The following is an 11,970-nucleotide window of genomic DNA, read 5'->3' on the forward strand; positions in this document are numbered from 1 at the left end:
GAAACTAAAACTATGTCCCATTGAATTGGTATTACCATTTCATTTGGCGTAACCATAGCAGATTTTATGATTGGCTGCCAAACCGATTTTAAAAAGCAACAACTAGAAAACTTAATCCACATGCTTATGTCTGTGTTTTTGATGCTGTCCTAGATTTTAATGATACTCATCCACCACCTTGTAATGCTGAGATAGATTCAGTGCTTGCATTCACGCAGCTTTTGCAATGAGTAGTTTGCTAGTAATTCATTATTCTTTTTTTACCATTTCTGTTAGATGGAGAGGAGCCCCAACATATCCTGGATCTTCCATTTCAGAGTTTTATGTAAGTACTCAGTCGTCAGCCATTGTGAGTAGTAGGCATTTCTGTCAGCTTATTAGTCAATATAATGGAAATGTCCGGGTAGTGTAGCAGTCTATTCCGTTGCCTACCAACACGGGGATTGCCGGTTCAAATCCCCATGTTGCCTCCGGCTTGGTCGGGCGTCCCTACAGACACAATTGGCTGTGTCTGCAGGTGGGAAGCCGGATGTGGGTGTGTGTCCTGGTTGCTGCACTAGCGCCCCCTCTGGTTGGTCAGGACGCCTGTTCAGGGGGGGAAGGGGAGCTGGGGGGAATAGTGTGATTTCCCCCCCCCCCCACGCGCTACGCCCCCCTGGTGAAACTCCTCACTGTCAATGACCGGGACGGCTTGGAAGAGTGGGGTAATTGGACAGGTACAATTGAGGAGAAGGGGGGGACAACAAATTTGAGGATTTTACCAGTTTGTAATTTTCAGTAACATTTCAAACTGATTAACTTTTTTCTTCCACAGTTTGTCCTCCTGCACTTCACATTTGAAATGAGGAATTAGAATGACATGACAAATGTGGCTCAAAAGAAATGAGTCTTGTTTTTGTGCTTTTTGTGGTTTTGTGTCCTAAAATGCTGTCGTGTTGTATGTCCTCGATGCTGGGCCTTCTGAAACCTGTGTGTGCTATATTAAGCTGTATATGCAAAAGCGTGTGCCTGCATCTGGGGTCTGATGCACACGTGTTAAACGGGGATGGTGGCGTCACAAGGGCTGACGTTAATGTGCTCAAACACTGCTAGCAAAGGCTCGTCTTGTGTGAAACTGGGTCTCTTTCCACAGGATTTATTTTATATATTTTTCTGGACTGGTGCCAGCAGAGTTCAAGTTGATTATCATATGTATTTAGTTTATTATTATATGTATTCAGAATACAACGAAATTCTTGCACTTTGGCTCTTTGCCTTAAATCAAGGGACACAAGGACACAAGGACACGCCATCCCAAACCCCCCCCCCAAAAAAAGCATAGACTATGTATACAGTGACTTCATACATTATATACACAATATACAGTACATGATTTACAGTTTTAACTTATATTTAATCAATTTTAAAACCATATTTACGTCATTTACTCCATTTTAAAAACCATATTTACTTCATTTTAAAAACCATATTTACATCATTTACCTAATTTTAAAAACGTATTTACTTCATTTACAGTTTTAAAACCATATTTACTCTGTTTTAAAACCATATTTAGTTCATTTACTCTGTTTTAAAACCATATTTACTTCATTTACTCTGTTTTTTACCTATATTTAAGTTACTTCTCATTACTGCGTTTTGTCTGTCCGTTGTCGGGGTCCTCTTCAACAATGTGAGGTGTGTATGGGTGTGTCGGCTGTTCAGCAGCCTGACTGCCTGTGGAAAGAAACTATTACTGAGCGGCTGCTGTGTGATTTGATGCTCCGGTGACGTTTTTTAGATGGATGGAGCGAGAACAGCACATGAGCGGGGTGGCTGGTGTCCTTGATGATGTTTTGGGCTTTCCTTTTACAGTGATTGTTGTAAATATTATTAAGTTGTGGTAGTTCCAAACCAATTATTTTTGCTACTGTCTTTACAGTCTTTTTTTTAAATTTTTTTTGACTACCTTTTGTTAATCCCCGTGGGGCAATTCTTTGTCTGCATTTAACCCATCCTAGTTGTGTAGCTAGGAGCGGTGGGCAGCTGCTGTGCAGCGCCCGGGGACCAACTCCAGTTTGTCTTGCCATGCCTCGGTCAGGGGCACAGACAGGAGTAATAATAATAATAATTACAGTTCAATGTTAACCCTAACATGCATGTCTTTTTGATGGTGGGGGAAACCGGAGCACCCGGAGAAAACCCACCGCAGATACGGGGAGAACATGCAAACTCCACACAGGACGACCTGGGATGATCCCCAAGGTTGGACAACCCGGGGTTTGAACCCAGGACCTTTGCAGCAGTCTGCAGTCCTGAGCAGTCAGGTCGCCACACCACACTGTGAGACAGCCTGTCAAGACACTCTCCGTGGCACTGAGGTTGAAGTTCATCATAGTCTTGGTATTCAAACCAAAAGACCTGAGACACCTCAGAAAATAGTGTCTGCTGTGCCTTCTTGAGGGTGCAGCTGGTGTTGAGAGACCATGTGAGGGTGTCTGTGATGTGTAAACCGAGACATCTAAACCTATCCACAATTTCAGCAGATGACCCATTGATGGAAATAGGAATGCAACTTCCTGTGATCTTTCTCAAATCAACAATGGTCAGCATTTCTGTGGAATAAAGTAGACTTCACTAACTCATACAAGGCTATAGTTGAAGCCAGCATGGTGGCCCTGTGGTTAGCACTGTTGCCTCACAGCAAGAAGGTCCTGGGTTCGAACCCCAGGCCGTCCCAGGTTCCTTTCTGTGTGGAGTTTGCATGTTCTCCCCGTGTCTGCGTGGGTTTCCTCCGGGTGCTCCGGTTTCCTCCCACCATCAAAAAGAGATGCGTGTTAGGGTTAATACTCCTGCCTGTTCCCCTGAGCAAGGCAATGGAAAGAAGAACTGGAGTTGGTCCCCGGGTGCTGCTGCGGCCAACTGCTCCTATACAATAGGACGGGTTAAATAAAGAGGAGGAATTTTGGTGTGTGCTTGCTCAAAATAACAAAGTGTATGTATTTCTTTCTTTCTAGTTCTTTAAAGTTTTTTATTATTAATGGAACAACTCACAAGTAGTATCAGAGCACTGGTTCGGCCTGACCAGACAACAGCTCCCTCAGAAATGATCCAGGAGTGGTATCCGTCTTGGTTCAGTACATTCTGGCTTCTACTATATGCAGCCAAGTTATAATCTCACAGATGCTCTTCATGTGTCACGTGTTGTTCGCTTCTATTACAAAACCTCCTATTGAGATGATGATTGTTGTGTAGCACACAACTGCGTGTTGGTGTGGTTAGATTACCTTGTCAGCCATCGTTTTTGTCTGCCAAATAAATACACAAATAATGAAATACAGCATTTTTAGGATTTTCTGTTCCAGCTGGGGGGGGGGGTGTTTGTTTGTTTGTTATGGTGACCCTGATTAACTTTGGGGTGATGTAGGAAACCCCTCGTGATGTCTTTCCTGTGCTCACTACTTCCAGCTCTCATGGGGCTGCTGGGCGTCCTGGACTTCCTGTTTGTAAACCACGCCTGTCAGAGCATCATCACCCGGGGAGCTTCGGTCCAGCTTGTTTTTGGGTTCGAGGTCTGTGACACTGCTCACTGCATATTTAGCTTGAGTCAAGATCATTTAGAGAGAGCAGGTGAATGGTTTTGCAGTCATTTAAACCGCACTGCATGGTGCTGATTTGCCTATACCAGTGGTACTCACTAATTTTCTTAGGAAAGCCATTTATGAGCAAGACCATCCCTCAAAGAGCCACAGAGCTTGCAAAACATTTCGCAAATACAAAGCTATACGCATAGGCTATACATCTACCCATGATCCCACGCTGTTAAGTATCCTACGTTCTTTGACGTATCTTCAGTATGCTGCCATCTGCTGGATAATTCATTTCAATGTGCTAAAACAGGGCATAAACGGAACCTATAGAAGTAAGTTATAGCTATGTTCTTATTGTTATCAGTGGATCTATATGAGGCACAAAACAAAGCCTCACGAGCTGCATGCGGCTCGCGAGCTGCGTAAAGAGTAACACTGGCCTATACCTACTGATATTTCCATATTTTCACAGTGAGGCAGTCTTTGCAGTTTTCCTTGGCTGAGAAACCTGTCTTAAATAAATATTTAGCTCACATGCTTTGCATCCTAGTATAGTGTGTCAACCCTCTATCTCGTTGGGCAGGGTATCACAGAAATAACTGAACTGCTGTCTTGGGGGGGGAGTCTTTGTTGATAAACTAACGGATGGTTCCCCACCATTCCGAGATCAGTGTCCTTCCACAAAACTACAGCTTCCTGTTCGTTCATACCATTGCGCAACTCAGCTTTCCAATATGAAGTAGCCAGCTGTGCCACACAACTGGAAATAATCCCCAAAGCCTTAAAAAAAAAAACAACACACACAAGTTGTTTGGTGGTTACTGTACCTTGAAAACATTAGGCTGAGTCTCACTCAGCTGAGTTTTGCAGACTGGTCAACTCCACGTGCCATATTACCCCATCACATTACCATACCACTCAACTTTACCCCATTCTTTCTCCAGAAAACAAATGCAAGGAAGACCTTGCAGCTCTTTACATGATGTTCGCTGAGTTTCCGTTTCCTTCTCTTCTCTTCTCCAGTATGCTATCCTGCTGACCATGGTGCTGACCACTTTCATCAAGTACCTGCTTCACACCATTGACCTGCAGAGCGACAACCCCTGGGAGAACAAGGCTGTCTACATGCTCTACACTGAGCTCTTCACTGGTAATACATGACCTGTCGCCAAGGCTCAGCGTTTTCGGTTTTTATTTTTCAAAGCCATCCAGCATGCCGAATTTCGCCACAAGAGGACACTGTTACATAGCCTCACGTGAACAGGAACAACTTTTGGATCCATGGAAACATAAAATCCGGGTGAAAATCAGTTTAAACCAACCTGCTTCTTTTAAAAAAATCTGGGTATTTTTCAGTGAGAATCGGTAAAAACCGAAAACGCTGAGCCTTGCCTGTAGTCAGTCAGTAGATGTGATGGTGTTGGGGGGATGTGACAGGGCTGTCCCATGTCAAGACTGGTAATAGACAAAACTGTCACTTTTTTGTTTAAATCACTGCAGGATTCATCAAAGTGCTCCTGTACATGGCCTTTATGACGATCATGATAAAGGTCCACACCTTCCCCCTCTTTGCCATTCGCCCCATGTATCTGGCTATGAGGTGAGAAATGTCACAGTTGTCTGTCATTTATGTTTGTGTAAGGTTGTTTTTGAATGACTAAATAGATGTTTTAGTGTTTATACTATTGATTTTCCTTTCAGTATCTTAGATGCTAAACTGAATTTTACTTTTCGGAAAGGTCTTACTAATGAACAATGTATTAATGGTATTATAAAGTCCGCGGTGGCGTAGCGGTCTAAGCATCGGCTTGGTGTCGATGCAGTTGCCCACTGGGGACTGGGGTTCGCGCCCCGGTCTCGTCAGATCCGACTATGGCCGGACTCGAGGAAGCAGCAATCATTGGCAACGCTGTCTTCGGGAGGGGGGCGGAGTCGGCTTGTGTTCGTCATGTGAATGCGTCTCTGTGTGTGTCGGAAAAACAGTGGTTCGGCTTGGATTCGCGTTGTCACGAAAGTGGGGAGGCGCTTTCCTTCGAGACTGCCGGCCGGAGAGATGCAGTTGGCGAACGCATGCAATACGAGGGTGGGTGTTTGAATTAAAATAGGGATCAATTGGCCACTAAATTGGGAGAAAAAAGGGAAAAATCAGAAATAAATTAAAAAAAAAAAAAGGTATTATAAAGAGATAGCCTTTTTAAGTAGTTCCACCATTTGTTTATTTATTTAGGCTCATTTTTTATTCTAGAATTCCACCCACTTGGACCAATATTTTATATAACTATTACGCTGAAGTTGAAAGAATTTTTATTTCATAGTTCAATTTTCAGTTTTTGACTTTCAGAGACGAAATGTGAGATTCTAAGCTCTCATTGTCCACTTTGAGAAATAAGAAAGTGTTGAGTTGGAAAATGGTTTTAGTTTTACATTTAATTTGACATTGGCTAAACCTTCAGATACTAATTATGATATGTTGTCATATAACATTTTAATTAGTTTGCTTTAAAATAATTGGAATTATAGGTCAGGTGAATCGGACGTACTAAATTGTCCCTAGGTGTGAATGTGTGTCGGTCCTGTGATGGTCTGGCAGCCTATCTAGGGTGTCTTCCCGCCTGCTGCCCAATGACTGCTGGGATAGGCTCCAGCATCCCTGTGACCCTGAGAGCAGGATAAGCGGTTTGGATGATGGATGGATGAATGAGGATTCTTGGGTGGTTCGAGGCCATGTTTAAGATGTTTTGAATTTTATGTTCTCGTTTCCCTCTCAGGCAGTTCAAGAAAGCCGTAACAGACGCCATAATGTCCCGGAGGGCCATCCGCAACATGAATACACTGTGAGTGACCTCAGCTGTTAAACGATAGAGCCAGTTTATTACCGTGAATCCACTTTTCATCATACCATTTTTGACCTTCTCTACAGCGTGGCATTTGGTGTCGAAACGTGTCATCACATGTACGTGAAGGCCTCATGTAGACAGCTTCCCCCATACATGATGGCCCACATACAGGGCGGGCTACCAAGGCCTTTGTAAACCTTATTTGCTCAGTAAAAACTGGTCGGAGGGCGTAGCGGTCTATTCCGTTGCCTACCAACACGGGGATCGCCGGTTCGAATCCCCGTGTTAACCTCCGGCTTGGTCGGCCGTCCCTACAGACACAATTGGCCGTGTCTGCGGGTGGGAAGCCGGTTCTGGGTATGTGTCCTGGTCGCCAGAGGTGGAAAAACCTGGTTCGGAAAGTAAAAACCCTAACTGTGTCTTTACTCCACCCATGTACTAAACCATCAGATTGCAGTGACTAGTTTCCCAAATCAGCTGGTTTAATACATGGATGGAGTAAAGACAGGGTTTTTACTTTCTGGTCTGGGTTTTTCCACCTCTGCTGGTCGCTGCGCTAGTGTCTCCTCTGGGGGGAGGGGGGACTGGGGGGAATAGTGTGATCCTCCCACATGCTACGTCCCTCTGGTGAAACTCCTTACTGTCAGGTGAAAAGAAGCAGCTGGCAACTCCACATGTATGGGAGGAGGCATGTGGTAGTCTGCAGCCCTCCCCGAATCGGCAGAGGGGAGCAGAGACCGGGACGGCTTGAAAGAGTGGGGTAATTGGCCAAGTACAATAGGGAAGAAAAAGGGGGGGAAATAATAATAAAAATTTCCCTTTTTTCCTCTTCCTGGTTCTACCTAGATACCCTGACGCTACCCCGGAGGATCTGCGGGCCTCCGACAATGTTTGTATCATCTGTCGGGAGGAAATGGTCACCGGAGCCAAGAAACTGCCCTGCAATCACATCTTCCACTCCAGGTGAGTCCTGATGGGGCACAGCGTTCTCGTCTCACCAGAACTGCCGAGCCACAAACGCCGCATCTGAGGCGGCACAATATTAAACTCACATTTCAGACACTGCCAGCATTTCGCACTGACGTCACGTCAGCCTTGTTTCCTTTGCTTCTTCAGCAGCACCTCTCATCATGTTGCTTTGCATGTATCTTCCCCCCCCCCCCCCATAGCTGCCTGCGCTCCTGGTTCCAGAGGCAGCAGACTTGTCCCACTTGCCGGATGGACGTCCTCCGCGCATCGAATGCCAATCAGACTCCAGCTACGCCCCAGGCCCCGCCCCCTCCCCAGGCTGCCGCAGCCAATGCCCCAGCGGCCCCTCCTGCCAACGGTGAGAGTCCTGTTAAGAGCAGCAGGCGTTTGTCAACGCCGCCAAGCTGGAAAAGGTTTACAGAGACTTTCCATGTCGAAATCATGAAACACTTCCACATGTTGGAATGTCGTTCAGGATTTTACTTTATTCAGTTTTTTAATCTCTGCTAAGATTTTCACGGGGAGTGATGAAGAAGGACAGGATGAGGAATGAGTATATTAGAGGGACAGCTCAGGTTGGACGGTTTGGAGACAAAGCAAGAGAGGCAAGATTGAGATGGTTTGGACATGTGTGGAGGCGAGATGTTGGGTATATTGGGAGAAGGATGCTGAATATGGAGCTGCCAGGGAAGAGGAAGGCCAAAGAGGAGGTTTATGGATGAGGGAGGACATGCAGGTGGGGGGTGTGACAGAGGGAAGATGCAGAGGACAAGTAAAGATGGAAACTGATGATCCGCTGCGGCGACCCCTACTGGGAGCAGCCTGAAGTAGTATTGGAAGTATTGGTGGTGGCAGTAGTAGTGGTAGTAGTAGTTGTAGTCGTAGTGGTAGTAGTAGTGGTAGTAAAGTAGTGGTAGTAGTAGTCGTAGTAGTGGTAGTCTTAGTAGTTGTAGTGGTAGTAGTCGTAGTAGTGGTAGTAGTTGTAGTCGTAGTGGTAGTAGTAGTAGTGGTAGTAATAATAGTTGTAGTCGTAGTGGTAGTAGTAGTAGTCGTAGTCGTAGTAGTGGTAGTCTTTTAGTCTTTGCTTGAACAGGTATTTTAATTAGACGGTATTGGAAAGATGGAGGATATTGGATTCATAGTTCCTGAAGTGAAATTGGTCGGTGTTTTCCTCATCGCTCATGGTCACATGGGAGAACATGCAAATGAACGTGAGACTGTACTCCAGGTTACCCCCTGGTAAATGCTTGGTTTGATCTCAAATCCCCCGTTTTTTTGTGTTAAACCACTTACTGGCAAGATTTTCAGAATTTTTCCTTCTCTTTTCCCCACATCCTCTCCAGCGGCTCCGGGCATGCTGCCTGGCTTTCCCCCAGGCATGTTCCCATTCTGGGGTCCCTTCCCTGGAATGCACCCTCCTGCTGCTGCTGCCGCCACCCCTGGTGCTGCTGACACTCCACAGAACAACACAGAGGCTGCGCAGGGAGCCGGTAAGAACATGTCATGGTCTCCTCTTCCCATTACAACCTGCCCACCTTCCTTCTGTTGTGCCCCCAGCGGTGCTGATGGGGCAGTGTGTGTCTGCTAAATTCTGGGATTTCTCTACGATGCAATCTGTGTGTGTGTGTTTTCATCAGGTGCCAGCCGCCCCAGTCCCTCGGCTACAGATACCGCTACGGGAACCGCTGCTCCTGGGGTAGCTCTCCCAGGCTTCCCATTCTCCTTCCCTCCTCCTCCCTTCCCCACAGCACCGTGGCTGCCCATGCCACCGCCACCACCACCCTTCTGTAAGTGCTGGTAGTTTGTGTTTCTGGTTGACGTTCTTGTTTTTGTTGCTCTGGTGGCATCGCCGTTAACCTGAGAACTCCACCTGTGGTCCCTTCCTCCAGTCTCGTCCATGCCTCCCCCGCCACCGTCCCTGTCCAGTCTGTCAGAGGAGGAGCTGAGGGAGCTGGAGGCGGAGGGCCGTCAGGGCCTTGAGGCTCGGCTCCAGTGTCTCCACAACATCCACACCCTGCTGGACGCGGCCATGCTCAACATCCACCACTACCTCAGCACGGTGGCCACACTCACGTGAGAATGCCTTTCGTACATGTGGAAAACGGGCACAAAAAAATGCAACACACGGGGAACTGACTTGGTCTGAAACTATATGAAGAGCAACCGGTGTGTGTTGTTATCCCCTCTGTGAAACTGTGTGTTGTTGCTTTTTCCACAGCCCTCCACAGACCGAGGCCAGCAGGACAAACCCCTCCGAAACCCCCCCTCCAGCGAGCAGCAGTGCTGAAAGCCCCAGCCAGGAGCAAGACTCGTACAGCTGTACGTGTTTGACGAAACGTATCTTCCCTGGGGGTTGTTCTTATGGGCGACTAGCTCAGTCTGACAACTGCCCATTTAAAAAGCGTTATTGTGATCACGGGTCTCTCTCTCTGTCCCTAGCTGAGTCAGCCGGCGGTGCGATGGGTTTCACCCAGCCGGCCGACACCACCACCGCCCCCTTGGCTTCGGAGGGGGAAGAAATGCTGGACGAAGGAGGAGAGGGCGACGACGGAGAGCCCAGCACCGCAGAGCTCAGACGCCGTCGCCTTCGCAAGCTGGAGACGTCGCCGTCCACACCACCACCTGACATCTGACACGAGCACCAGTTTCCCTTAGACATATCGCTCTGGACCAATGGACTTTTGGAGACGAGACTATAAAGTCAAATAGATTGTGTTTTAGTTTTTCTTCAACCTCTACCCTCCCCCCCCCCCCCCCCCGGCTCGCTGGCCCTCGGCTTCTTCTCAACAAGGTGGCCAAAGAGGAAGTGGATTCCTCTAATGGTTGGCTACCTTTCACCGTTTCTGGACTGTTGTGTGCCAGGAAGCAATAGCAAGATTTGGCTTGATTGCTGTTTTTCTACAGAACGAGTGCCTGCTGCAGTCCACGCACTGCAGATGCTTGTCCCTAACGCCTAACCACACCGAGAGCGACACCAGCACAAGTCCTAGCCGGGGCAGGAGGTGGACTGTGTCGGGTTTTGTGTCTCGCGGCCATTCAGGTTTCATGTGCACTTTGTTCACGGACGTCGCAACAACCATCACGCGGCTTTTTTACTTCCTCTCCTGCTGTAAAGTTGATTAATCCCACACTTGTCCCGATGTGTTTTCTGTTACGGCGCCCGCACACCTGTCCTGCCTGGTGAATTCAAATGAACAGAAATCAGTTTGCAGCTTTTGACTCCAGTGTGAAGACGAACTTCTTGCTTTGTGTTTTTCCCTCCTTTTTACATTCTGTGGTGTTTGGAGATCTCGCGACTGGGAATGCTGTACCATAAGTGATTTCAGTGAATCTGTAAATACTGTATAAAGAGTTTTAATAGGATGATGTGTACATAACGCAGAATAAACCCATCAAACCAGACACCGGCGGCCACCGAGCCTGTGTGTGTGTGTGTGGCATTATGTTCTGATACCGGGATCAAGATACACAACACCCCCCCCCCCCCCGATCATTCACATCACCTCTACACTGTTCAGTTTTTTTTTTTGAAAATTTTCCCCCTTTTTCTCCCCAATTGTATCTGGCCAATTACCCCCTTTTTCCCAAGTCGTCCCGGTCGCTGCCCCACCCCCTCTGCCGATCCGGGGAGGGCTGCAGACTACCACATGCCGCCTCAAGTGGAGTTACCAGCCACTTCTTTTCACCTGACTGAGGAGTTTTGCCAGGGGGGATGTAGCGCATGGAGGATCACACTATTCCCCCCACTTCCTGCTCCGAACAGGTGCCCCGACCGACCAGAGGAGGCCCTAGTGCAGCGACCAGGACACATACCCACATCTGGCTTCCCTCCCCGCAGACACGGCCAGGTGTGTCTGTAGAGACAACCGACCGAGCCGGAGATTCGAATTGGCGATTCCTGTGTTGGTAGGTAACGGAATAGACTGCCACACTACCTGGACGCCCCGTTTTGTTCAGTTTTTATTTACCAGATCAGTTAAAGGTGTTATAGAGTTCAGTGAATACACAGAAAATGGATTTGTCCCATTATAAATTTGAGCACATCAGATTTACAACCTTCGCTCACAGCAGTGACTGTAACCGACCCTTCACTTTACACTGGAGTCACTGCCAGTCATTCAGTCAGGACCTGTGTGAACTGTTCAGAAGATGGGAAAACAGGCTTGTCCTTGCATTGGGAGGCTTTCTGCAGCAGGGGCTCTACTTTTGCTTGTTATTGGTTCATGATTTGACCTATTCCCCCCCCCCCGCCTTTTTCTCTCCGATTGCACTTGGCCAATTACCCCACTCCTCCGAGTCGTCCCAGTCACTGCTCCATCCCCTCTGCCAATCTGGGGAGGGCTGCAGACTACCACATGCCTCCTCCGATACATGTGGAGTCACCAGCCGCTTGTTTTCACCTGACAGTGATGAGTTTCACCAGGGGGACGTAGCGCGTGGGAGGATTACGCTATTCCCCACTGTTCCCCCTCCCCCCCCAAAAAGGTGCCCCAACCGACCAGAGAAGGCGCTACTGCAGCGACCAGGACACATACCTACAGTTAAGGTCAAAATCATTAGCCCCCAAGGAACTACTGAACATTTCCCTAAAATTC

At 47.6% G+C, this 11,970-nt stretch overlaps 1 protein-coding gene across 2 annotated transcripts in view; it reads left to right on the forward strand.

Moving 5' to 3' along the window:
* The window catches only part of syvn1 (synovial apoptosis inhibitor 1, synoviolin), a 30,828-nt gene extending 20,049 nt beyond the window's left edge, over positions 1-10,779 (forward strand). For both annotated transcript variants that reach the window (XM_056286718.1, XM_056286725.1), the window contains exons 5-16: positions 277-325; positions 3,448-3,551; positions 4,593-4,719; positions 5,070-5,169; positions 6,338-6,403; positions 7,253-7,369; positions 7,576-7,733; positions 8,719-8,865; positions 9,013-9,162; positions 9,265-9,448; positions 9,594-9,694; positions 9,815-10,779. In XM_056286718.1, the coding sequence (XP_056142693.1) occupies positions 277-325; positions 3,448-3,551; positions 4,593-4,719; positions 5,070-5,169; positions 6,338-6,403; positions 7,253-7,369; positions 7,576-7,733; positions 8,719-8,865; positions 9,013-9,162; positions 9,265-9,448; positions 9,594-9,694; positions 9,815-10,008 (1,497 nt within the window). In that variant the 3' untranslated portion in view covers positions 10,009-10,779. The remainder of the gene's footprint in view (positions 1-276; positions 326-3,447; positions 3,552-4,592; positions 4,720-5,069; positions 5,170-6,337; positions 6,404-7,252; positions 7,370-7,575; positions 7,734-8,718; positions 8,866-9,012; positions 9,163-9,264; positions 9,449-9,593; positions 9,695-9,814) is intronic.
* The last annotated feature ends 1,191 nt before the right edge of the window (positions 10,780-11,970 follow it).

The sequence above is a fragment of the Lampris incognitus genome, chromosome 1 (genome assembly GCF_029633865.1).
Source record: "Lampris incognitus isolate fLamInc1 chromosome 1, fLamInc1.hap2, whole genome shotgun sequence".
NCBI classification, from domain to species: Eukaryota; Metazoa; Chordata; class Actinopteri; order Lampriformes; family Lampridae; genus Lampris; species Lampris incognitus.